We start from the raw sequence: 27,047 nt of genomic DNA, 5'->3' as shown, positions 1-27,047 counted from the left end.
TCGAATCAAAAAACCTTCCCCTGACTAGAAAATCTGTTTACGTAAATTTTACTTCCAGCCAAAATTCGAACTGTACCTAATTATATCGAACTGATAAGATTATCTCATTTTTTGGAACATCTGTTTATCCAAACGGTGATGCAAATTCAATATGCTTTCATTTGTTTATCAGGGTGCAGTTGAAATAATTTATTTTGCATTCGACCAACTCGCGCAGGTGTTTGTTGAATTTTTAGATCCGAGAAATCTGTGCTTTTGCTTTCAGCGATTTTGGTGGCCATTTTGTGATGAGTGATAAGTATTCTTGTGCTAAGTTGAAGAGGATTTCCGAACAAAAATGTGAGTATTGCTAATTCTTTTCATCTATCTCGTGTAATAATGAGTGTTTGGTAAGTTTTTCGGTTACTTCTCTCTCTTTTTCTTTGATTTTCGAAGTAAATTGAAAACTGCTTAAAAATGTAGGATGCGTCATGTGATTCCCTTCTTTGATGATGATTCAACAAAACTACATACTGGGAGTTGGTAATTTGCCGCGAATTTTTTTATCATTCATGTCAAATCAATATCAAAATTGAAACAGAATTTATCTAAATGTTCGAAACAAAAGTGCATGTTGTTTCCATATTTCATATCTGTGCACATCCTAAGAGGACAATTCTCTGTGATTAACTGCTTGACTTTTCTTTCTGCTTTTCATAATTTATATTACTCCCAAACAGAATTAGTATTTCTTGATTATTCCTGGGGTGTTAAGTATTGAGGTATTCTTGATATTGAATGAATGAGTAGCGATAAGATATCAAAATTATTTATTAATTTCAGAAGTAGGTAACAGCTGATGGATATGTTGGATGTGGGAACAGAAGTCTTCGATTCTCAATGATGTTAATTCATTCTTTTTGAGGTTTTGAGGTAGTATGAGAAGAAAATACGTTAATACAATTCTAAGGACTCAATTCTGGATTATCAATCAGGGAATAGATACATATTCAACATGGCTAGACTTTTTTAGAAAAGGGATAGAGGTTTTTTGACAAAAAATGTGAGTATTAACGATTCCTTTTATCTAACTCGAGCACTAATTTATCTGTATTATGTTTTTCGGTTTATTCTTCCTCTCATTCTTCACATTTGGAAGTTATCTAATTGATAAATGCTTCAGAAAGTGAAGTGCGCATATTATTTTCTTCTTTGATTCATTCTACAGTAGTATATTCTAGGATTTGGGAATTTGATTCAAATTGTTCATCATAAACATTACGACAACATTGAAATTGAAATAGAATTATATCTAAATGTCCGAATTGAGCCAAATCAATATCTAAATCAAGTTAATTTTATTTCCAAATTTCATATCTGTGCGCATCCTAAGAGGACAATTTTCTGTGGCTTACTACTTGACTTTTCTTTCTGCTTTTCATAATTTATTTTCGACTCTATAACTAGAATTGATATTTCTTGATTGTTCCTGAAGAATTTAGGAGATGAATTATTAAGGTATTCTTGGTGTTGAATGATTGTGCAGTGAAAATATTTCGAAATCGTTCAAATTTTCAGAACTAACAGCTGATGAATATGTTGGATGTTAGAATAGTTGGTTTTGAGAGGATATGAGAAGAAAAAAATACGAATTCGAATTGATGAAGTAAGAAATTAATACTGAATTCCATAACATTGTGCTTGTATATGGTTAGTACAATTTGAAGGACTCAATTCTGAATTTTCAATCTAAGAATAGATACAAAACATGTCTCGACCTGTTAAGAAGAAAGGAAAGTGACGGAAAAGGATCTGGCAAGGCAAGTAACTTCCAATGCTTTTAAACTTGTTCTAGTTTTAGATAGAGGTTTGCTTTTTCAACCTTTTTGTTTCTCTTTTTTCGCGATCACTTATTTTTGTCTGTAATTTTCGAATTTTAACCCGATGTAACTTCTCAAACGATTTCGTTCGACTCGTACAAAATTCCTGGTTAAATCAATTATCCCCAACCGGCCGCCGTAAACACGACAACTCTTAAAAATTTTCCAAGGTTCACTTGAAGCTCTTTGTTTTTCCAACTTATATTTGTGTTGAACAATGATGCTGGCCGTATTTATCTTCAAATATTGTCCTTTTGGTAAAGTTCCAGCTTCAACTTTGAGGGCATTCTTAAGCTCAAAGATGAAGAAAATTATAATTCATCCAACTAAACACTTAATAGTGAAACTACCAAAACTTGGTTTGAGCTACTTTTCCTAGATGTCGCCATATAGGGAAATCCTTGAAAAATATCTGGTGGATGTGCTATATTTAAGCGCATCCGCAAAAAAGGGGTATGGTATATTTGGTAATAATTTACGAGAAAAGTTTTCGATCAGATCAGGTTAAAAATGTGATATTACGAAGAATCTTCAATCATGAACAGTTATCTGCCATGAGATGTTTTCTGAATGAACTTTAAGCTGTTATATCCTTCGTCTTGTGGGATTCTGCAAAAAAAAATTAGCATATTTTAAATTAGTTCTCATTTTACAATTTTGGATAGAGCATTATTTTCTATTGGAGAAAGATTCATACAAATCAACCAGATAGATAAAACTTATTGAAATTATTCAAAAAGTAGCTTTCAATTTGTTCATCTGCCCGATTATACAATATTAATTTTTTGCATTCTGCAAAGTTGAATTCTGTTGGGGCAGCAAATTGTGTCTCGAACTAGGACGGCCTTTGCTTAGCGACAGCTGTGACTTTTCTCTTGTACAGAATTTTGATTAGCCCAATGAATAAAGAAATTAAAAAAACTATTCATTTGTATTATTGAGGCATAAAATAGGACTAAAACATGGGCTATCAAAAATTTGTATATCTTGAATTTTCATCGTAACCATTTTGATTAGCCCAATCAATAAAAAAATAAAAGCAGTATAAACGACATTCTAACATCTAACATAGTTCATACTTTGGTATGTGGATGAACAAATATTTTTTGGAATATCGTGGAATAAAATTGAATAAAAACAGTTATGTTAAAAATATTCTTTTATTCACATATTTACAACAATTGACAATAATTTAAAAAATCAATTCAATAAATTAACAGTTGTGAATTGTAAATGCCCCACAAAAAATCTCTAAGGCAGGAAATTAATTTCTCAATAAAAGAAAAAGAAAAAATTAAAAAAACACAAATAATATTCGTCAATTGTAAATATACAGTTCAATTAAAATTTCAAACCAGAAACGTGATCCAGTAATCATTGGATGATATTGAATATATCATTTTTTCCTTTTTCCCTTGGACGCTGTGACAGCAGCTGGTAAGGGCATTTTCAGGACAACCGTCTTAGGGCCACCTGAAGAGAATGCAAGCAACCTTGATATTTCTTGCAGTTTCTTGATTCCAATCTTCATTTCTTTAGAAAGGGCTTCCAAATCTATCTGATTTTTGGGAGAAGCAAGCATTGCCAAGACCAATATGTAGCAGATCGCTTTATCCCTCATGAATGTCGGTCGGGTTCTGGAATACACAGAAATTTACATATTTCACATCATTTTTGTGTAAAAGTAAAAAACTTTATTTCTGCAAAAATCAATTATGAAAGACAACAATTGTCTTGTCAACTATATACTGTAGCATTTCATTTAAGAGATTCAACACACCTACTGTATTGCTTCCAATCGAAACATGATCATTCAAAACTCACCTCATAGCTTTTCCAGCAGTGGTACTGAAGTTATCCAAAATATAACTGTTAACAACAGGAGAAGATTCACATACAACGTATTTTCTGTTCATATTTCTCACAGGAGTTATCAAAAAGTATATTAAGTAATTCAAGTAAAGGTATATTTTACTTCTTGAACTATTCGACATGATTTCATCGTTTCCTTTCAATATTCTTAAATTCTGCAGACAGAAAGGACATAACCTAAAAAAATCAACAATTTAATAACTACGCTCACAGTTCCAAACTTAAAACTTACGGGAGAGTTGTCAAATCGTCTGTTTCAACAACAACTTCCAAGTCCGATTGTAAACTGTCCATCACTTTCGAAGGTATCAAATTTTCTAATTCATAAACCTGCTCAAGAGACGAAGCATTTCTATTGATAGGAGGCAAATATTCTGAATCTTCCTGCATAGACTGGCTTTGGGATTGATTCAGAGTAAGATCGTTGGAATTTATTTCTAAAAGAAAATTGAGTAAAATTAGTGGAGTCCCTTCACCAAAACTCTGCATCCACTCACCTGATACTACTGTTTGTAATTCTTCTTTTACATCCTCAATATCCAATTTCATTTTTTCTTTCTGTAGGAAAGCTCTTATAGCCTTTTTAGAACCGAACTCGGTTACCCCAATCTCTCGAATCCTTTCAGATGTAAGAGTTTCATTATTCTTTGAAGATCCGTCTTTTTTATTGAAGGAATCTATAGGAGCTGAATCATAAGAGACCAACCGAACCTATAAATTAACATCAGAATAATGAAAGGGAAATAGAATAAATCTACAGTGATCTAATGAATGATTTCATATTGCTAGTCTAGTTCTAGTAACATACATTAATTAAATTCGTATAAGTCTAATTCCATGAGTTCTTACCTTATTTGTTTTCTTGTTACGAATCAACGTAAAATGATTGTATTTGGAATCATCAGGATTAACCTCACCTACAAAACGAATTGCTTTCGAGAACGCTGTAACAACTTTTCTATTGGCATTATTCACAGATACCTCCAATTTTAGTTTGGCTTCGAGTCCATTAGCAGATCCCTGACCATTTTGTAGATCAACATCAATTCGATTACATTCCTCGTTAAGAGAGATTTCTTCATTCAATTCTACCTCCATTGTTATATACTTCTAGTAATGCATAACACAGTAAAAATTTATTAATAAAAAATTAAAAATTTGATATTGAACCACACTATTTCAAATATAGTGTACATATATGAATATAGGTTAAGTCTATAGACATAGACCATGCTTAAATCACAGATTAGAATCAGTGATCAGTGTTACCAATGCTACTTCACTGAAAAATCCGAATTCTATGTCAAAAAATCCGAAGAAAATCCGATAGTTCATAGAACCACATATATTTAAAAAAAAAATCTGAAAAAATTGGATATTTTCCATGCGCTCAAGTTAAAGAAAACATTTGACTGGCTCTTTCTGGTTTATATCGAATTCCCGATATTAATTCAAAATTATTTGCAAATCAGATTAAAATCCGCCGATTAGCAACACTGATACTGATTACTGATACAAAATTTTTAAAACATAAGATGAGAAGAAGAAATGATAGAGCATAGAGAGCATAGACATATTTATAAAAGTTTAATGAGTCTTCTTGATGAAGGATATTTAATATAAATCAAATAATTTGACAACTTTGTGTCTAATCCTTCACAATAATATATCTGTATGATATATTTAGTTTATTTTTGTCTTGGAATATATTCCAATTCTAAAAATGACAAATTTAATAATCAACCAAAAGAATTGGAATATATTCCAAGACAAAAATAGACTAAATATATCATACAGATATATTATTGTGAAGGATTAGACACAAAGTTGTCAAATTATTTGATTTATAGACATATTTGTCTATGTGATAGAGCCAAAAATTGACGCAGTAGAGTAGACATCTACTTATCTATGACAGTAGTTTGATTGATATCGGGTGTCTAAGGTTTTGTTAAAAAGAACTTGTAGCAATATTATATGATGCGTTTCTGATTGAGGAAACTTATTTATTAACATATTATAGACATGGAAACTGATCAAACCAATGGGGTTGATTTGAATTCTTCTTTGGAATCAAATTCGAAAAGTGTCTCACAACCGTGTTCTCCTGCTAATGGAGATTCTCAACCTAGATCAAGATCTAACTCCAATGCAAGTAGAGGTAAACATTCTCGATCAAGATCCAATTCTTCTGTGAAAAGCAGATCGAGGAGTCCATCAAATGAAGAAAATGCTAGAGATCGTTCAAAGTCTAAATCCAAATCCCCAAGTGAAACAAGTAAATCTATTGTAAGGGGTTCTCGTTCTCGTTCTGCCTCTGTAAAATCTGATGATAATCCCAAATCTAGAAATGGTTCGCCCAGGTCTAGATCAAGTATGTATCCTTTGATGTTAATTATTAAGCATCATTCAATTAGTCTTAGATTGATTATCTTATGTATCAGAAGAAATACCTTATTGTGAATTAATGTGCTCCAATGCATTTTGAAATAAATTTTTCTTTAGCCCGTTTGAATTTTTCTCAATATTTCAAACAGTCTAAAGCAAAATTGAGTAACTGAATTTGGTGTTATTTTATCTAGTGGAGTAGTTATTACGATCCTTCTGCATGATTTGAGTGTTACACATACAAACTAAATTTCAATCTAATCCAATCAATTATCATTGAAATATAACTAGTGTTTATTTAAATTCATGGTCAAGGGTACTGTGGAGAAATTCGTGTTGATTTCCTGGGATTACAAGTAGCGCTTAGCTTGTATCACATTACTAATTTTTTGTTTACCTACTTCCAATTTGGGAACTATATGGTACAGGCTAAGTGCTACTTGTAATCACCGAAAATCAACTTGAATTTTTCCACAGCATTCTTGACCACGAATTTTAATGAATGCTTGTTATATTTTTTAATGTTAGGCTTGAATTTACTATGTTTTTGATTGTGTAATTAACACAATATTTCGGAAGAAGCTTGAAATTGTTTAAACACTATCAAATTTTTTGCCACTGAGATATTTAGTTTTTTTTCCCAATATTATCCTTGAATTTTTTTTCTGGTTCCGCTAATGATCTCAACTTGTAACTCTGCATGGAGCTTCAGATAGTAATTCTACCTCTAAGTGCAAAATTTGATAGCTATTGAATTTGTAAATTTGAAATTATAAACTTAAGGAAAATCTCATACAACCAGGCACAAAATTTGAAAATTGCAGACATTGTACAGGAAACAAGCGCTCAATATAAAGATTCTTCCAATTTAGAAATTGTAACAACTTAATGGTTTTGAAAACAAACCAGATATTTCTTGTAGTCTTTTTAACATATAAGTGTAATCACAAGCACAACTGATCAGTCATTTTTGTTATTTTTTTTATTAATAAATTAAATAATTTATTTTTACTGATAAAAGCTAATTTCAGATTCTAGGCAGAAATCAAAATCTCGATCCAGGAGCCGTTCACAGTCCGGATCAAGAAAGTCACGTTCCAGGTCGAAGTCAAAATCCCGTTCTAAATCAAGGTCTCGGTCGAAGTCAAGATCTCGTTCGAAATCAAGGTCTCGGTCAAAATCAGGATCACGGTCAAGGTCACGTTCAAAATCTGGCTCGCGCTCAAAATCGAGATCCCGTTCTAAATCGGGTTCTCGATCAAAATCAAGGTCTCGTTCTAAATCTGGTTCTCGATCGAAATCAAGGTCTCGTTCAAAATCGGGTTCTAGATCAAAATCAAGGTCACGTTCTAAATCTGGTTCCCGATCAAAATCTAGGTCGCGATCGAAATCTGGCTCTCGATCCAAATCAAGGTCACGTTCAAAATCTGGATCCCGCTCAAAATCAAGGTCTCGTTCAAAGTCTAGATCCCGCTCCAAATCAAGGTCTCGTTCCAAGTCTGGCTCCAGGTCAAGATCAAGGTCCCGTTCTAAATCTGGCTCCCGCTCAAAGTCGAGATCTAAATCAAGGTCACGTTCCAAATCTGGATCTCGTTCAAGGTCAGGTTCGCGCTCCAAGTCCAGATCTCGTTCGAGGTCGAAGTCTGGTTCACGCTCAAGATCAAGGTCCGGGTCGGCAAGGTCAGGATCTAGAAGTAAATCAAGGTCCAGATCCAAGTCTGGTTCAAGATCCAGATCGCGTTCTGGGTCTAGGAAATCAAGGTCCCGTTCTAGATCAGCAAAATCTGATCGATCCCGTTCAGGGTCTGGAGACGAAAAAGTAGCAAAGAGAAAACGACTTGTTTCTGATTCGGAGGACGAAGACAATAACAAAGCAAAGAAGAGAATAGCTGTAGTAAGTGACGATGAGGGAGAAGAAGCGGGACCTTCGAAAGAAGCTGTTGTACCTGCTGAAAAAGTTATTCCTGATGTGTCAGACGACTCGGATGATGGTATTGACAAAACAATTCGTAACGAGTAAGTAACATCTGTAAAAAAAAAAATAATATGTTGAGAAAAATAAATATCTTAGTCAAAATATGAAATTGAGGTAGATTTATTAAGATGAGAAATATTTTTTTTGCAGTGGAGATAACGATGGGGTTTCAGACTTTGACAAAATGTTGGCCAGGAAGAAGGAAGAGGGTTCGAAAAAGAGGAAAAGGAAGGATATCGACATAATCAACGATAACGATGATATTATTGCGCAACTTCTGTCCGATATGAGGAACGCTGCAGAAGAGGACCGTAGACTGAATAAAGCTAACAAACCTGCCATTAAAAAAATTGGAATGTTAAACAAAGTTATGTCGCAACTTAGAAAGCATGATTTAATGTTGGCTTTCATAGAACACAATGTTTTAAGTGTACTAACAGACTGGTTAGCCCCTATGCCTGACAGGTCTATGCCATCCCTACAACTAAGGGAAGCGATTCTGAAACTTCTTCAATCGGTGAGTGTTTTGTAGGACTTTTTACATTGTATAGTTCTTTTTTTCATGGAAATTTTCGATGTTTTGATAGTTTTTCTGCTATTTACCAACGGTTACGTTTCTCACAATAGTATATTCTAAAATAAGTTGCAGAATGGGCTCCTATTCCAACACGAATGAGAAATTCGAAAACGAGAGACGAAGGAGCGAGTTTTCGAACTCATGAGTGTTGGAATTGCCTTCTGCAACGAGTATTAGACGATATTTTCTTTATTTCTGCCAAGTTTTGTGAAATGTCGGAATTAAATGAAAAATTCAGATTAAATATCCTAGCGACTTTTGTATTGTATCTTGGCAGTTGGTGTGACTGTTACGAAAATTGACAGATTACGGAATTTGAATATTAATAGTACGTTTCAAATTTCTAAATAATTTACAATTACACATTAAATTCGTAAATTATGTCTGACGAAATCGATTTAACACCACCGGAATTAAGAGAAATTGCGAATAATGTTGCAAATCATTTCACTATAACCAAATTATATTATACTGACAATTATTGACGTTTGTTGAAATTTGATAGGATTGGAAATCAGGTAAGACAACCACAAAACGAAAAATATAACTGAAAACGATGCTGTAATGAGTTCATAACAGCACTGTTTTTAGAACTGTAATGTACTCATTACGATACTGAAATAGAGAAACTTAAGTTACGATATTTCACTTGCAGTTTCCCCCAATTGATCAGTCCTCACTGAAACACTCGGGTATAGGAAAGGCCGTTATGTACATCTATAAGCATCCGAAGGAAACTAAAGAAAACAAGGAAAGGGCGGGTAGGCTGATCAACGAGTGGGCCAGACCAATATTCAATTTGTCCACAGACTTTAAAGCGTTGAGTAGAGAGGAACGACTTCAGAGGGATATGGAACAGCAGGTGCCCCACAGGAGGAGAAGCGAAGGTCATTCTAGTTCTCAGAGAAACGATAACGAGTTGTCGGAAGCTCTGAACGCCGATGGAAAGTAAGTATTCTGAAATTATACTGCGCAAAAAAATTAACGCACATTATGGAAATCTCAAATTTATTCTACAATTGAAGGTGTTCTCAATGATAATTATTTTTATAACACAATTTTTTGAGAGAATAAGTGGATAATATTGATCTATTTTCTTTTTCTTTAGACCTTTAAGACCAGGTGATCCAGGTTGGATAGCTAGAGCAAGGGTTCCCATTCCATCAAACAAGGACTATTTAGTTAGACCTAAATGGCAGTCTGAAGTAGACATAAGTCGGACTAAGAAAAAACAAATGAATAGGTTTGAGAGACATTACAAAAACTACATCGACGGTAAGAGAATGAAGCAAACTAGGAGAGCAGTAGAAATATCAATTGAGGGACGAAATATGCAACTCTGATTGTTTTTAATATATATAGAAATAGATCTTTAGTTTTTTCAAACCCAATTATTTTTTTTTTAAGTGTAATTGACTTATTATCGCCTTATTTTTCTTTGTATCATTCAGTGTAAATAAATACATTTATTTAAAATTGTTTATTTCAATTTTAGCGTCAATATTCAATCGATACATTTTGGCATACATATAATTTTCAATAAAATAAGAGGTCAGTAAAAAAAAAAAGAAAATGACTATTTGGCACAATGGAGAATATTTCCCTATTTAATGACAATAAATTGAAAACAATATACATTGATTTGCAGAAAATTTGATATTTATTTAAAATTGTTTATTTCAATTTTAGCGTCAATATTCAATCGATACATTTTGGCAAACATATAATTTTCAATAAAATAAGAGGTCAGTAAAAAAAAAAGAAAATGACTATTTGGCACAATGAAGAATATTTCCTTATTTGATGACAATAAATTGAAAACAATATACATTGATTTGCAGAAAATTTGATATTGGATATGCAAAACCTTTGAAAATTTAATAATTCATCCTTATTATCACGTGATAAGAAACAAACTAGATTGAGTGAATTAACCATGACGTCATTTTGAAGTAAACATGTCATTTGCATTTAGTTTTATTACTTCATTTTCCAACGGAAAGGTCATTTGAAACAACGTTGAATTCTAAACCCATAATGAGAATTTAATGAATCTTAATCTTTAGAATGAAATATTAAAAAATAATTCATGGCACTTGATTGTTTATACTTCCAAGTGACATCATGTTGCGTTTTGGCGGTCTTTTTGAATTTCACTTTTTCCATTACTATTTCTATAAGAAATAAAAACCATACAAAAATTTGTTAGATAGCCTACTTCTGAAATAATTACGACATGAATAATTAATTGTAAATATAACTTTTCCTCGATACCTCATTTGCATAAATGACAAATTTAAAAACAAGCTAAACTGAGAAAAGTTTTGATAAAACCTGAAGTAGTATAAAAAATTTAAAAAAATTGTAGATAATATTTTATCACAGCTGATGAGGATCTTATAGAATAAATTAAAATGTCAAAACTAACCATCAACCAGTGATAGATTGGTTTTTGAGTATCAATATTATTGTATATATCAATTATATATGCTCAAACTGATTGTGTAAAACTTTCAGTCTTCTCGGAATTTAGTCAGTTCTTCCAAAAGTTTGGTATTATTGTCTTGCAATTGCTTGATAGTACTTTCATATATTTGCTCGTTAAGTTTACATTTCTTTACGTAGTTTGCAATTACATCATCTTTTCCAATGTATTTACCTAAAAATAAAAAACACAATTAATATTTTTTAGAAGACTTGTATAACTTGTTTTATTTCAAACTTACCAACATCTTGCCTAAACATATCCTTCAAGTCTTGATTATTCTTTTCCAATTTCTTGACAGAATGCTGCAATTCATCTTGTTTCGAAGAATAATACTGTTTCAACTTTTTTATCTCATTTCTTTGCATACTCAGCATTTCACTCAAACGATTATTTTCTTTTTTTGTCTTATCCACCATGGCTTCAAGACTTTGATTCTTGTAAGCTAATTTATCATAGCTACATTTAAGGGTAGTTAATTTTTTCTGAAATATTTAATAACAGAAAAATATTTCTTCATTATTTCTCACGACATACCTGAAGGTCTGCATACCTAGTATCTCTACATCTAAAATTCAATTCATCCTCATCTAATTTATTCAGATTCCTTCGGTACATTTCCACTAATAACTTTGAGTTTTTAATCACTTTGCTATTTATATCTCCCACTGAAAGAGATGGATCTATTTCTGGAAGTCCTAATGTATCGAAATCCTAGAAATATTCCCTTAAAATCAATTGATAACGTTAGGATAAATGAATAACCTGTAGCAGCATAATTAGGTTTTGATCGCAATTTGTTTTAGTGCTGTATTTTGAATATTTCAAATCAATTTCGCTCAATGCATCTTCTACTTCATCCATTGTTAAATCGTCTTCACTTCTATTGGCTTTATACTGTTTCGTGCGGTTCATACCAATATTATGCTTTCTTTTATGCAAAACGAATTCGTCGTCACTTGAATCACTCATTTTTGTATAAATAAACTAATTCTCATCAATTATATTCTAATTAAATCCAATTGAATGTAGAAGATGAACATAACAAAAACAATCAAAACTTTTGAACTGAATCATTCAAAATGAATCACAGAATTTGAATATGTCATTCTGGTAATGTTCTATTTTCTTTATTTTAGAATAATGTGTTTCGAAATGGCAATTTTTTTTTTTTGAGAACCTAATATCTATTTTTATCGAAGGAAAAAAGCTTAAGATTTGTTTTTCGAATTCGGGGTTGGATAATAACAAGTGAGTGAATGAAAAATTCCATAAATTTTGTTAGGTTATGTAGACTCATATATATATATATATATATATATATATATATATATGACTTTCAAGTATACTGTTGAAAATCCGAAATTATTATAAAGTATCTACCTCTTTCATGATAAAATTCTGTTCTGGAGGAACTATGCCAGACAATTATCATACACCAATCTCATTGGGACTTTGAGAACGAACAAAAAATATAATCCAATACATTCAAGGTTAGTTTTTGCTGGTAATCTATATGTTACTGCTTTTAATGAAATAGCTGAGGAATATTCCGATTAAAAGACTCCTGTTCTAAAAGATTTTCTTTATTGTAATAAAAAAGAAAACTCTATGGGGTGACCCTTTTAGGATCTCTTGGAAACATTGAAGTTTTCCTAATATTGTCAAGCCCAAGGTACAACATAACCACTCTTTCAAGTCCGATACCACCTCCAGCATGTGGTGGACACCCATATTTGAAGGCGTCAATATAAGATTGTATTTTAGGAATATCTGAAATAAAACATTAAATAAAAATAGTCGAGAGTTGCAAATTGTGATCTCTTACCGATCCCATGATGTTTTGCCCTTTCTGTCAAAAACTTCGGATCGTGAATCCTCTGAGCTCCACTCAGGATCTCCTCACCTCTCATGAACATGTCATAAGAGTTTGAAGAAATAGGGCTGTTTGGATCTGGCATGGTGTAAAACGGCCTCACAGCCAAGGGGTATTTATCCAAAATGTAAAAGTCGGTGTCGTACTTAGCCTTCACCAATCTGCCAAGAAGTTTTTCCGCAGGTGTGCTGAGGTCTTCTTCCTGGCCTACTTCAACACCTACCTCAGCTAACATCTTTCTACCTTCGTCAAAATGCAGAATAAGAGGGGGATCCAAAAATGTAAAAGGCTCTACTGGAAACTGTTGGCAGATTGTGTCAATCTCCGTCTTAAACCTGAAAAATTAAATGATTAGTAAATATTAAAATTTTATCCCTCAAGATAACTTTAACCTAAGTAACCTATTTTTAATTGTACCAAGATAAGTTCTATGGTCTCTATGAAAAGTGATATATAATAAGATAATTATATTAGCGTAGTCAAAGTTAAATGAACTTCAGTAAATTAGGTCTAATATAAAGGGGTCTATTGAAATTTTCTCTCATATTTGTACTTACTGATCACGTAAACCTTTGAAAATGGAAATAAAAAGATCCCCAATAACTGTCACAACTTCATGATAGTGATGCATAAATGCCATTTCCAAATCAAGACCTACAAACTCTGTTAAATGCCTATGCGTGTTGGAATCTTCAGCCCTGAATACAGCTCCTACTGTAAAAACCTTGTCGAAATCAGCTGCTATAGCCATCTGTTTGTACAACTGAGGACTTTGAGCAAGATAAGCAGAACCTAAACAAAAAATATCCATCTTAAAGTGGTTATAATTTTATTAAACCCATTTGAATACCTTTAAAATAGCTAACAGTGAAAACATTAGCGCCTCCTTCAGAAGCTGCAGGAATAATCTTAGGGGTGTGTATTTCAGTAAAACCTTCGCCTGTTAAGTATTCGCGGAACAGCCTACAAACACCACCTTCTAATTTGAAAATAGCTTGGTTTGCTGATGTTCTCAAGTCTAAAACTCTGTTGTCCAATCTTGTGTCTTGTTTAACTCTTATGTTGAGACCTTCAGCATCCTTAAATAATTAATCATATTGAAGTATGTACAAAAAATTCCGTCTTAAATGAACATTACCTCTGGTTTTTCTGGTCTACTAGCATCTTCAATTTGCAAGGGTAATTGAGGATCTGAACTTGATACAACCCATAGTTCTGATGCAATCAACTCAACATCACTCTGAGTACAACCAGCTACTTCTGAAGCTACCTTAGCTACTTTGGCTTTCACATCAACAATACTCTCTTTTGAAATACTATGGAAAACGATTGTATGAATAGTAAGTATTAAATATGTAGAATGTCTGACTCACTTGCTGGCAAACTTGACCATTGCTTTTGATACTTTTTCAGAAACATTTACAAGTACTTGAATTGTGAATTCCCTTTGTCTGAGAACAATAAAGCATTGTTTGCCTCTAGCTCGAACTGTCTGGAGTCTAGCGCGAACCCAAACTTCCTTATCGGCATAATTCTTCGACAGTTCCTGAACTTTAGAGTACTGCCTCTCTATTTTAGTTTCTGATCGAATAAGAGGAAGTGCTCCATATTTTCCAATAGAGATGTCGACTGAAATCGTGATTAGTTTTTAGTTAATTGGAATTGTGCTATTTTTATTCTTGCTTTGAGTACCTTCCTCTTCAACAACTGGCTTATTATCTCCTCCCCTATGTTCCGCTTTTTTAGCTGCTTTTTCAGCTTTCTTCTGCTCTTTCTTTGCAGCTTTTTTGCTTTCTGGTTTCTCATTTTCACCCCCAGCCATTTTAGTTAATAAGATATCTTGCAAATAGTGAAATAGGAGATAAGAAAACGGAGGTTAAGTAAATAGCGAGACCGGTCCATAGAAAACTAATTTATGAATTTTTCCTTGGAAATTAGAAAACTAATAAGATTTTAATAAATCAGAATTTCCATATTTATTCAACCAAATATTTCTCTTTGAAAAAATGTGACATTGAAATTGAAATACTTTAGATCTAATAAAGTAATAAATGAATTTATAAAACGAATCTGTCATATATCTGAATTTTCTGACATATCATTGATATAATAACCTAATCAAATTGTTTTTTGTTTGATTAGATATTCAAAAAACCGCTGGACACGTATGCGGTTAACAAAAATGAATTGGATTTTGAGGTAATTTAGTCCAATAAAAATCTAACTATGAACAACTAAATTAATCTCTTAAGGATATTTCAATTTGGTTACATATTATTTGAATTCACACTATTCAATAATATAAACCGGCTCATCTTAATGTTATTTATAATGTTTCAGAAATTTTATTTTCTCTATATTTCTGTATCAAACATGCTATGGCGTGGTGAAAGAAAACTTCAAAGAATGTAGTCAAAGTAGTTTTTGTCGGTAAGTTTTGTAAGGAATGTTTAAGTAGAAATATTCACCATCATTCTATTTTCAGACGCCTTAGGGATATCAAGCCCGATAATAGTAACTATATCCTTAATTTGAATACCTTGCAAGTGTCTGAGAATGCAGTTGAGTCCGAGCTGTTGAACTCTGCAGAAAATGTCAAGTTTAAGCTTGTCCTCACAGCACTTGCGGGAAACATGTTCCGTGTATATGCTGATGAAGTTTCACCCTTACATAAGAGATATAGGGTAGAAAATATTCTGGATGGAGAGCCACAAGTAGCAAGGTTTGATGCTCTAAATTTGTGGTGACCTTTCATGGTATAATATATTGTTTATTTTAGGTTGGAAGTCCTTAAAAGAACAGAAGATGAAGTTGTTGTGCAGTCAGGTGACAATAAAGCAATTCTGAAATCGAAGCCATTCAAAATTGAGTTTTACAAAAATGACGCACTCGTTGCTGTGGTGAATGGTCGAGGATTGTTTACTATTGAACATCTGAGGGCAAAGAATGTTCCACTGTGAGTGCTTTGAAGAATAGTTCTATACTTTTTCAAATCATGCCTAAAATCATTATGGAAATCTGAAGATTCGATTTTTTCATTAGGGAAGGGGAAGAAAATCAAGTTGTACAAGAAGATCCAGGTATGTGGGAAGAAAATTTCAAATCCCATCATGATAGCAAGCCAAGAGGCCCCGAAGGAGTAGCATTGGATATTACTTTCCCTGGAGCTTTGAGGTTATATGGTTTACCCCAACATGCCGACAAACTTGCCCTGAGAACAACGGGATCAGGAGGTTTGGACCCTTACCGATTATATAATTTGGACGTTTTTGAATATATCATCGATTCGACAATGTCTTTATATGGTGCAGTTCCTGTTGTATATGCTCATTCGTAAGTGATAAGTTTTTGATTTTTGATGACTAAACATAGTTAGATATCTTAATAAACCTTTCTTTCCAGCACTTCCAATACTGTTGGAGCATTCTGGTTGAACCCATCTGAAACTTGGGTAGATATCAATAACAGCAAGGATCAAAACGTGGTCTCATCTTTGGTCAATCTGGTATCTGGCCAGGCTTCCGAAAGCAGGGTGGACGTCCATTTCATGAGCGAGAGCGGTGTGGTCGATCTATTCATCCTTATGGGACCAATGCCAAAAGATTGCGCCAAGCAGTATACTCAACTTACTGGTGTCGCACCTTTGCCCCAGGTAAAAGAAATTTTTTGCTAAAATCACTTTTTCAATCATTTTGGAATGGAATTTTAACAAAGTTGGAATACAAAATGACCTCTCTCTTCTCTAAAGCTTCTTTTCATTAGAATAACAAATGGTACATAAAAATCCCAGGGACTTGAATCTGTAAAGTTGGGGGGGCCATTGAAGCTGTAAATTGAATACATTTTTATACATTAGATACTTTGAAAGTGAAGATTTCTACAGATTTTCTGTTATAAAGGGTGTTTTTTTTAGAGCTATAGAACTTTTAATTGCAATAAACAATGATGGATTATTCGATTGACATGAATTTCATTCATCCGCAAGATAATCTTGTGGCATTACATTTTAAATATGATTTCTGGCATATGACCGCCACGGCTGGCTCGGATGTAGTCCAATCTGGACGTTCAATTTTCGATGACTTTTTCCAACATTTGTGGCCGTATATCGGCAATAACACGGCGAATGTTGTCTTCCAAATGGTCAAGGGTTTGTGGCTTATCCGCATAGACCAATGACTTAACATAGCCCCACAGAAAGTAGTCTAGCGGTGTTAAATCACAAGATCTTGGAGGCCAATTCACAGGTCCAAAACGTGAAATTAGGCGGTCACCAAACGTGTCTTTCAATAAATCGATTGTGGCACGAGCTGTGTGACATGTTGCGCCGTCCTGTTGGAACCACAGCTCCTGGACATCATGGTTGTTCAATTCAGAAATGAAAAAGTTAGTAATCATGGCTCTATACCGATCACCATTGACTGTAACGTTCTGGCTATCATCGTTTTTGAAGAAGTACGGACCAATGATTCCACCAACCCATAAAGCGCACCAAACAGTCTGTTTTTCTGGATGTAACGGTGTTTCGACATACACTTGAGGATTAGCTTCACTCCAAATGCGGCAGTTCTGTTTGTTGACGTAGCCATTCAACCAGAAGTGCGCTTCATCGCTAATGGACGTAGTGCGCGATACGTATTCCGCACAGAACCATTATTTTAGAAATAAAATTGCACTATTTGCAAGCGTTGTTCAGGCGTGAGTCTATTCATGATGAATTGCCAAACCAAACTGAGAATAAATCACTTGACAGCTGTTGAATCGGTCGCCATCTTGAACAGTACTGCCAACTTAAAGTTATATACCTTGAAAAAAAACACCCTATATTTTCAAATATTCCTCATAAAAATAAGAGGTACAAAATGATGAATGATGGAGAATTACTAACATTCTTTGCCCCCAGTACTACACCCTGGCCTATCACCAATGCCGCTGGAACTACATAACCGAAGACGATGTGACCTCCGTTGTTAAGAACTTCGACGAACACGACATGCCGGTCGACACCATGTGGCTTGACATCGAGTACACCGACGGCAAAAAGTACTTCACTTGGGATCCCATCAAGTTCCCCCATCCCGATCAAATGTTGATGAACCTGACCTCAACCGGTCGTCATCTGGTTATCATCATAGACCCCCACGTCAAGAGAGAGGGCGGATATTTCTTGCACGAGGATGCCCTGTCCAACGATTATTATGTCAAGACGAAGGATGGAAATGTTTACGAAGGTTAGTTTTCAAAAATTTTGTAGGGCTTTGTTCTTGACAAAATTGAAGACAAAGTAAAAAAAAACGGTCCTTGTCCTTTGCCCCTCAAAGGCTAGAACTCTACGGTTTGTTATTTTTGTCTTGTCTCCCGAGAAGTTCTGATTTACATGATAAATGCTCACCCTGTATCTGGAACAGCTGAAATTAGTTCGGGACCATCTATGGTTCAAACAGAAGGCCCAAACCTTTCGAATCGTATAAGAATTTCAGAAGTTGAGGCTGTTACAAGAATCTGCGGACACACAGACAGACGGACACGAAATAAAACTTGTCCAGAAATGTCTGAAATGCATGTTGCATCCTAAAAGTGACCACCAAAGTAAATTAAAATGATCGGTAATTCCGTAAGGGGTTTTCTTATCGATTTTTTAACTTTGTCAGGTTGGTGCTGGCCCGGCTCAAGTAGCTATCCGGATTTCTTCAACCCCTCCGTCTTCAACTATTACAAGGGCCTTTACTCAAAGCTGAAATACGACAACGTCAATAACGACATCATGATCTGGAACGACATGAACGAACCATCAGTGTTCAACGGTCCTGAGATCACCATGCCCAAGGATTGTGTACATCACGGTGGCTGGGAACACAGGCACCTCCACAACATGTACGGCATGGTCTATGTAAGTAGATCCATTCATTATTATTTAATTGTGAATATCACTTCAATTCATTACATTTTTCTACAGGGTTGAGGTTGAGGTTAGAATTTTCGAAGTTGTTCTGGAAGTTTTCAATGACCTCTCTAAAGAGGAAATTAATCTGTTCAGAGTCTCCAAATAAAGAGCACATTTTATTATAGAAAAGTCTAAATTGGCACTAAAACAATAAAGGGAACGGAATCCAGTTTCTACTTTTGATTTAAGAGCATTTTTTTCATATTTGATAATAGTTTTTTCGACAAATCAGTTTAATATAATAAAATGGTTGACTCAATAATGAGAACGCTTGATTCTATGTACTTCCAAGTGACGTCACTGATGACGTTTTGGGTAAAATTGCGTTTTGGCGGCATCATTTTAGAATTTTACTTTCTGGATTGGTATTTTCATGAAGAAATATTCTTGGGAATAGCAAATCACTGAACAATTTGTTTTCAGACCGCAATCACCTACGAGGGTCTGCTACAAAGGAATCCGAACAAACGTCCCTTCATTCTCTCTAGAGCTCATTTCGCAGGCACCCAAAGATACGCAGCCATCTGGACTGGAGATAACATGGCAGATTGGCACCATCTGGCTATTTCCTATCCGATGTGCCTTTCCGAAGCCTTGGGAGGTATCAGCTTTTGCGGCGCCGACGTTGGAGGCTTCTTCAACAATCCGGAAGTGGAGTTGTTGCAGAGGTGGTATCAGGTAAATACAATTTTTTTTTTGGAAGGGTTTAGATGGATTTTGTCCTCGATTATTGTGACGACTTTGAGCACATTTCGTCACAATGTCTGTAGTTTTCTAATTTTGAAATAGTAATGGTCGCAAACAATAATGCTCTACTCACTGATGACAAATCCATGCTCAAATTCGATTCTGTCCGTCCGTCATGCATTTTTTTTATGATTTCTGGTATTGTTGCTATTTTGGATGTCTTTGATGTGGATCGTCTCCAAGGCTTGTACGACTATGTTTGAATTCAGCAATCCATCTTTCTACTGTACCAATTGAAGGCGAAGAGTCCTTATACACTTTCAACATTCGTCTCTAGATTTGCTTCAGATCTTCCAAAAATTAAAATTCAATCACTGTACAGGGTGGGCAAATAAGCGAGGTAAGCGGCTATATCTCAGAGACAAATGAACAAAACATTGAACTTCTGACTTAGCGCCCCCTATCGAAAGCAGCAAAAACAAATTTATCATGAGTATATTTTGTCCTCATCAACAAGATATTATCTTTCAGATGAGATCTAATATGCTCAAAAATGTTGAGCCAAACTGAAGTTACAGGCATTTCAATCAGTCAGATTTCTCCATTTCACCTACCCTTATTTGATGTCGTAAAATCGAAAGTGACAATTATAAAAAATAGAGAATTTTCCAAGGATTACAGTAATGATTTTTTTTTTCAACTTCATATGAAACATTTTCGAATAAAATTCATTTGTTTATTCGACAGTACCTATTACTCCCCCTAGCGGTAGAGGTATGAACTTCAAAATAATTTCCAGTGTGTTTTCTTGTACACTTTAGTCTTAAAAATTTTTACCGCAAGTCTCTACGATGAGTGGATCCTGAGATAGAGCCGCTTACCTCGCTTATTTACCCACCCTGTACAATACTTAATTTTTCCCATTGTGAAAATACTCTGACACGTCGATAAAAAGACAGTCTTGTGAATAAAAAATGAATTAGCAGATTGAAAATAAACTTCACACATGTTCATATGAAGAGTCTACCAACATAACAAAAAAATAATTGAACAACCTTAGTAACTAGAATAGTAATGACTTATGGTATTTTTCTCAGAATAAACTATAAGAGAAAAAAATTATTCATTGGTTCCATTAATTTCAGGCTGGGGTGTGGCTTCCGTTCTTCAGGGCCCACGCTCACATCGACACCAGACGCAGGGAGCCCTACCTGTTCGCAGAAGACGTACGTCACCGCATAAGATCGGCCTTGAGATTGAGATACGCCCACTTGCCCTTGTGGTACACCCTGTTCTACGAGCACGAGAAGTTTGGGGAACCCGTTATCAGACCGCTGTTCTACGCTTTCCCCAAAGACCCCGAAGTGGTCGATATCGATAACCAACTTCTTGTCGGTATGTTTGGGCCTAAATACTCTCTGAAGGTGTGTCTGATATCGGTAATTTTTTTTTATAGGAGATTCAGTGTTGGCTCAAGTGATCTCCGAACCTGGAGCCACCTCGGCTAAGGTTTATCTGCCCGGAGGATCTTCCCAGTATTGGTACGACATAAGAGATTCCAGGAAATACGTTGGAGATGGTTACACCAGCTTATCTGTTAACTTGGATTCGGTAAGTGTGATTGATTTGAAAACATTTGTGAATTTCGATAAAGCGATCAGTTACATTGGAAATAGACAAATCTGTATGGAGAATGTCTCCTTTTCCATGATTTAGTGTCGATATTCAATGGAATATATTGAAATGGGAACATCTAAGTTTTCCAACATTTATTATTTTTATATCCTTCTTCGTTTCCTCAAGAAAATTATTCGGAAAAAGTGACAAATGACATTGTGTTGACAGTATCGAGTATTTCTATGTTCACAAGACATGTCGCTTGTAGGTTAGTTGAGTAGTTGTATGGTTTGAAGGATCATCAGAAATTTCTTGAAAAAAATTACATTTGAATAAGATTTGAATTTATATTAACACTCCGAACATCCGCCATGTTCATTATGAGACTGAACTCTATTGTTTATCAGTGTCTGTGGAAAACAGAGGAAATAATAGTTTCTTGATGTTATTGAGAACTTTCATCAGTTTGAAAATTGTTTGTTCGCAGATTCCACTTTTCTACCGAGGTGGCAGCATAATTTCGAGGAAAGACAGGCCTAGACGATCTTCTACCTTGATGCATAGAGATCCGTACACCCTGATAGTTGCCCTCGATAGTAATGTAAGTTTTTAAACTACTGCGACATATTGGTGGCTCATAGTTTCTTGGAATATTTCAGAATTCCGCCAAAGGAACCTTGTACATCGATGACAACGAGAGTTTCGAATATAGAAAGAAGAAGTATCTCTATATTCAGTTCGAGTACAAGGACAAGGTATTTACAAGCAGGTGAGTCCCAAGATCATCTTAATTAATAATATTATTTGAGTACCTTTCTGATAAGATTGTAGTCTCATCCCGTTCTATGATTGTCATTGTCTGTCAAATGAACGTCAACCTGTAAATTGACATCAATTGTCAAAATCCCATAACCTTTAATGGTGGGCTTATGCACCATTCCTAAGAACTAAGGACTAAGAACTATGAACTTAGAACTAAACCTAAGAATTCAGTGGCGTTTATGCACTCTCTTGTTAGTTCTTAGTTAAGGCATGCGCACGTACTCGAACTACTTTCTATTTGTTCTATACTTTGATATTTGACTTTATATTGATTGTGAAAAAATTAAATTTAATTTTATAACAGGGCGTTTATGCACTTCACTAACTAAGAACTAACACTAGCACTGGAAAGTTGACCAACTTTTAACTAAAAACTAAGGGCTAAGGTAAAATATAGAAGTGCACGTGCGCCGCATAGCATTTCAATATTAACGAGTACCAGTTTCTATCATTTTATGTTCTTTATTCGTGTTTATCGATGAAAAGTATTAGGTGTATTTGAAAAAATTTAATTTAATTTTTTCACAATAAATATCAATGTCACACATCAAAGTATAGAACAAATAGAAAGTAGTTCGAGCACGTGCGCATGCCTTAACTAAGAACTAACAAAAGAGTGCATAAACGCCACTGAATTCTTAGGTTTAGTTCTTAGTTCATAGTTCTTAGTCCTTAGTTCTTAGGTACGGTGCATAAATCAATCATTAATGGTGGGTTTATGCACCATTCCTAAGAACTTAGGACTAAGAACTATGAACTAAGAACTAAACCTAAGAATTCAGTGGAGTTTATGCACTATCTTGTTAGTTCTTAGTTAAGGCATGCGCATGGGCTCGAACTACTTTCTATTTGTTCCATACTTTGATGTTTGACATTGATATTTATTGTGAAATAATCAAATTCAATTTTTTCAAATACACCCAATACTTTTCATCGATAAACACGAATAAAGAACATAAAATGATAGAAACTGGTACTCGTTAATATTGAAATTCTATGCCTCGCATGCGCATTTCTATTCCTAGCCCTTAGTTCTCAGTTAACAGTTGGTCAACTTTCCAGTGCTAGTGTTAGTTCTTAGGTAAAGTGCATAAACGCCCTCATTGATTTGTTAGAATTCAATTCTTTGTTCTTAGGTTTAGTATTAGTTCTTAGGAATTGTGGATAAACCCACCATTAAAAGTTCCTAAGAACTAAGACTAAACCTACGAACTAAGAATTGAATTCTAACAAATCAATGAGGGCGTTTATGCACTTTACCTAAGAACTAACACTAGCACTGGAAAGTTGACCAACTTTTAACTAAGAACTAAGGGCTCAGGTAAAATATAGAAGTGCGCCTGCGCCACATAGAATTTCAATATTAACGAGTACCAGTTTCCTTCATTTTATGTTCCGTTATTCGTGTTTATCGATGGAAAGTATTAGGTCTATCTAAAAAATCAAATTTAATTTTGTCACAATCAATATCAATGTCAAACATCAAAGTATGGAACAAATAGAAAGTAGTTCGAGCCCATGCGCATGCCTTAACTAAGAACTAACAAGAGAGTGCATAAACGCTACTGAATTCTTAGGTTTAGTTCTTAGTCCTTAGTTTTAGTTCTTAGTCCTTAGTTCTTAGGAATGGTGCATAAACCAACCATAAAAATTACTTATCCTAAAGCCTATTGTCAGATATCTTTCAAGTGGCTCCCAAAAAAAAGGTCTAAAGGAGTTAAATCACAAGATCTCAGTGGCTAATAAATGTAGATTGAAACAAGAATTCCAATATTGAGATCTCAAAGCAATATTTTTTTTTCAGAATGATAGACAACACAGATTATGAAACCTTGGAATGGATTGAAAGAGTTATTATAGTAGGAGCACCTTTGGGAGTTGAGAAAGCTGTTCTCACTTCAAAAAGTATGTTTTGCTATTAGTTTTCATTTTTGTTTACTGAAGATGAAATATGTTTTTTCTGTGACGGGAAAAAAATTTGACATTTTATCTCTGTTGACAGGTAACAAAATATGACTTTTCACGAAATTACTTTTTTCCCCGGGAAAAAAGTGAGTACTTTTTTCCCGGATATATATTTATCTACATATAGATAAAGGAATAATTATAATTCGACCACACTATTGATGACTTTTGTTGTTGTGCCAATTCCGAAAAATAAGCCAATGACACTGTCTCCGAGAAAGAACTGCATGTCTTTTTCATTTTCCATTCCATAAATCTTGAATACGCGATTTCGTAAATTTCCCGCGATTTAGCTGGCAATAATTTTCGTGACGCTACTTGCGCTGCTTCTATCAACTCCAGTGGAGTCAGAGAAAACTCGGAATCAGACATTTTTTAACTTTATATTATTCAACAAAATAACTACTGAACAATTATTACTGAGTTCGCAATTTTTGAAACAAATCACAAAATTAAATTGACAGATATTTGATTACTTTGAAGTTTCCCTTAGCAACGCAGGTCTATTTCCAGCTTACTAGTTTAAAAATTCAAAATTTATATCAATAACATTCTGACTTTAATATATTGTAATTATATGTTCTTTCACTATTAAATTGTCGTTTTTCCTGTCACAGAAAAAAATAGTGTATTATACACGGGAAAAATATTAGATTTTAGCTCTCGGTTTTTTGTCTCCCTCCGCTTCGCGTCGGGAGACAACATAACCTCGAGCTAAAATCTAATACTTTTTTCCCTTGTATAATAAATAACTATTAACTCATTACAATTATTTGAATATTTTTTTTTTAATTTAACGTGATTTCAGGTTTGGGAACTGTAAATTTGGAGACCCATTATGGTGAAGATACCCTCACCATAAGGAAACCGGGTGTGAGTGTTCGAGAAAGTTTCACCATTAACTTAATTTAGGCGTTTAGGCTGTTGTAGAACAATTTAGTATCAGTGATTGATGTATCCTGATTACTGTAATTAATTCTCAGTTTTTATAAGAGTTGTTTTCAATTCAAGCTAGTATGGTGTTCATTTTACAATAAATAAAATGTTTAAATACTCTATCATGTATTTTTTTATTTCGTAAATATTTAGTTTTCCCACCACCCACATGCGAAAATAAACAAAACGAAATATCAAATTTTAAAACTTATCTGATCAAACTTTCGTAAAGTATTACCACTTAGACGTATTACCAAATATAGCGCATTCACAATTTTTTAATTCGAATATATGGCGACATCTAGGATAAGTAGCTCAAACTTAACTTTCGTAGGGACGTACATGATACAGAATTCTACTCGTGATTGGCTGTGCCAAGCATTAGTTCAGTAAATTGAGTATAGATGGCTCCCCGGCAGATTCTCTATTGAAAACTCGAAATATCTCGAAATTGAAACCTTTTAGAAGCTAACTGACTGCAGATTTGTATTTGGTGAGGTCAAATATTCCATCTATCAAATTTTCAGGCCATTTTTTTTTCGAAATTTATCCAAGGTTATAGTCATATTTTCATGAAAAAAAAACTATATACATTAATTGACCTACTGAATAAAATCTTACAAAGAAATAAATAGGAATAAAAATATAGGCAAGATGAAAGACCTAAACTACAAGGTTACAAAATTCGTACACCAAATTCTTGTTGTTTCGTACGAATTTACCCATTTCACACACGAAAACCACATCCAAACACAAAAATTCGAATCAGGAACATATTATGAGTGAGGAGGTATCCAGGTAGCAAATCAAATATAGGCAACCAATCATACACTAAGACGTTTTGTGGGTTGCCTATTCAATTGTACTCCTGCTCCTGATATACCTCCTCGATCTCATATGTTCCTGTTACAAAATGCGTACACCAAATTCTTGTTGTTTCGTTTGAATTCATTTCACACACGAAAATCACATCCAAACACAAAAATTCGTATCAGGAACATATGAGATCGAGGAGGTATATCAGGAGCAGGAGTAAAATTGAATAGGCTACACACAAAACGTCTTAGTGTATGATTGGTTGCCTATATTATATCTGCTACCCGGATACCTCCTCACTCATCATATGTTCCTGATACGAATTTTTGTGTTTGATTGTGATTTTCGTGTGTGAACTGGAATTCGAACGAAACAACAAGAATTCGGTGTACGAATTTTGTAACAGGAACATATGAGATCGAGGAGGTATATCAGGAGCAGGAGTACAATTGAATAGGCAACCCACAAAACGTCTTAGTGTATGATTGGTTGCCTATATCACATCTGCTACCCGGATACCTCCTCACTCATCATATGTTCCTGATAGGGATTTTTGTGTTTGGATGTGATTTTCGTGTGTGAAATGGGTAAATTCGAACGAAACAACAAGAATTTGGTGTACGAATTTTGTAACAAGAAATGAGATCGAGAAGGTATATCAGGAGCAGGAGTAAAATTGGATAGGCTACACACAAAACGTCTTAGTGTATGATTGGTTGCCTATATCAGCAATACCAAATGGTTTTGTGTTGTCTGGAGCTACATATAATCTTGCAGGACTTCGTTCTTGAATACGTCTCTGCCCAATTGCTGTAAGAAAAATAGAGCGTTGTTCATTCAAATTTTTCTTCGCTTTATCAATTTTCGATGCTGATCTGATAAGAAATTCGTATAGTAAAATATCACTAAATATATCATCTGATTTCTTTGGTCCATGCGCTTAAATATATCGCATTTATCAATTTTTTTTTCATAATTCGACAAGATGGTGACATCTAGGAGAAGTAGTTCAAACCATGATTTTTAAGGGAGGTATTTGTTACAGGATTCTACTCGTGGTTAGAATAAGTTCAGGAAATTGAGTATAGATGGCTCACCGGCAAATTCTCTATTAAAAACTGGAGATATCTCGAAATTGAGACCTTTCAGATGCAAACTGACTGCAGATTTGTATTCGATGTGGTCAAATATTTCTTCTATCAAATTTTCAGGCCAAACATTTTTTTTC

At 34.2% G+C, this 27,047-nt stretch overlaps 5 protein-coding genes and 1 long non-coding RNA gene across 6 annotated transcripts; 3 read left to right on the top strand and 3 right to left on the bottom strand.

The window, feature by feature from the left end:
• The first annotated feature begins 19 nt into the window (after positions 1-19).
• On the top strand, positions 20-2,894 carry LOC123672249. The gene is made up of 3 exons (XR_006746235.1): positions 20-339; positions 823-1,042; positions 1,558-2,894. It is a non-coding gene; the product is annotated as an uncharacterized LOC123672249 (long non-coding RNA).
• A 198-nt stretch (positions 2,895-3,092) lies between these two features.
• Positions 3,093-5,063, bottom strand: LOC123672248 (DNA-directed RNA polymerase I subunit rpa49-like). Its single transcript, XM_045606276.1, has 5 exons — positions 4,581-5,063; positions 4,229-4,442; positions 3,964-4,168; positions 3,684-3,908; positions 3,093-3,496 (listed from the first exon to the last, which is right to left on the bottom strand). Exons 1-5 carry the CDS (start codon positions 4,827-4,829, stop codon positions 3,256-3,258), a joined length of 1,134 nt encoding a protein of 377 aa, XP_045462232.1. The 5' UTR covers positions 4,830-5,063; the 3' UTR covers positions 3,093-3,255.
• Positions 5,064-5,631: 568 nt separating this feature from the next.
• LOC123672245 (protein IWS1 homolog) lies at positions 5,632-10,147 on the top strand. The gene is made up of 5 exons (XM_045606274.1): positions 5,632-6,105; positions 7,151-8,135; positions 8,245-8,611; positions 9,327-9,619; positions 9,780-10,147. Exons 1-5 carry the CDS (start codon positions 5,757-5,759, stop codon positions 10,012-10,014), a joined length of 2,229 nt encoding a protein of 742 aa, XP_045462230.1. The 5' UTR covers positions 5,632-5,756; the 3' UTR covers positions 10,015-10,147.
• Positions 10,137-12,241, bottom strand: LOC123672246. The gene is made up of 4 exons (XM_045606275.1): positions 11,922-12,241; positions 11,694-11,870; positions 11,398-11,641; positions 10,137-11,330 (listed from the first exon to the last, which is right to left on the bottom strand). Exons 1-4 carry the CDS (start codon positions 12,126-12,128, stop codon positions 11,185-11,187), a joined length of 774 nt encoding a protein of 257 aa, XP_045462231.1. The 5' UTR covers positions 12,129-12,241; the 3' UTR covers positions 10,137-11,184.
• Positions 12,242-12,726: 485 nt separating this feature from the next.
• Positions 12,727-14,990, bottom strand: LOC123672217 (aspartate--tRNA ligase, cytoplasmic). The gene is made up of 7 exons (XM_045606232.1): positions 14,725-14,990; positions 14,406-14,661; positions 14,171-14,348; positions 13,883-14,111; positions 13,590-13,824; positions 12,985-13,367; positions 12,727-12,929 (listed from the first exon to the last, which is right to left on the bottom strand). The coding sequence occupies exons 1-7, from the start codon at positions 14,852-14,854 to the stop codon at positions 12,766-12,768; spliced, it is 1,575 nt and encodes a 524-aa protein (XP_045462188.1). The 5' UTR covers positions 14,855-14,990; the 3' UTR covers positions 12,727-12,765.
• A 90-nt stretch (positions 14,991-15,080) lies between these two features.
• LOC123672216 (neutral alpha-glucosidase AB) lies at positions 15,081-25,125 on the top strand. The gene is made up of 15 exons (XM_045606231.1): positions 15,081-15,231; positions 15,373-15,462; positions 15,518-15,754; positions 15,812-15,988; positions 16,075-16,365; positions 16,435-16,684; positions 17,936-18,263; positions 18,684-18,922; positions 19,400-19,654; positions 20,809-21,058; positions 21,120-21,274; positions 21,768-21,881; positions 21,940-22,049; positions 23,907-24,007; positions 24,876-25,125. The coding sequence occupies exons 1-15, from the start codon at positions 15,200-15,202 to the stop codon at positions 24,977-24,979; spliced, it is 2,733 nt and encodes a 910-aa protein (XP_045462187.1). The 5' UTR covers positions 15,081-15,199; the 3' UTR covers positions 24,980-25,125.
• The last annotated feature ends 1,922 nt before the right edge of the window (positions 25,126-27,047 follow it).

This window comes from Harmonia axyridis, chromosome 2 (genome assembly GCF_914767665.1).
Source record: "Harmonia axyridis chromosome 2, icHarAxyr1.1, whole genome shotgun sequence".
Taxonomy (NCBI): domain Eukaryota; kingdom Metazoa; phylum Arthropoda; class Insecta; order Coleoptera; family Coccinellidae; genus Harmonia; species Harmonia axyridis.
Note: the sequence above shows the minus strand (reverse complement) of the source record. Positions and strands in the feature narration are given on the sequence as shown.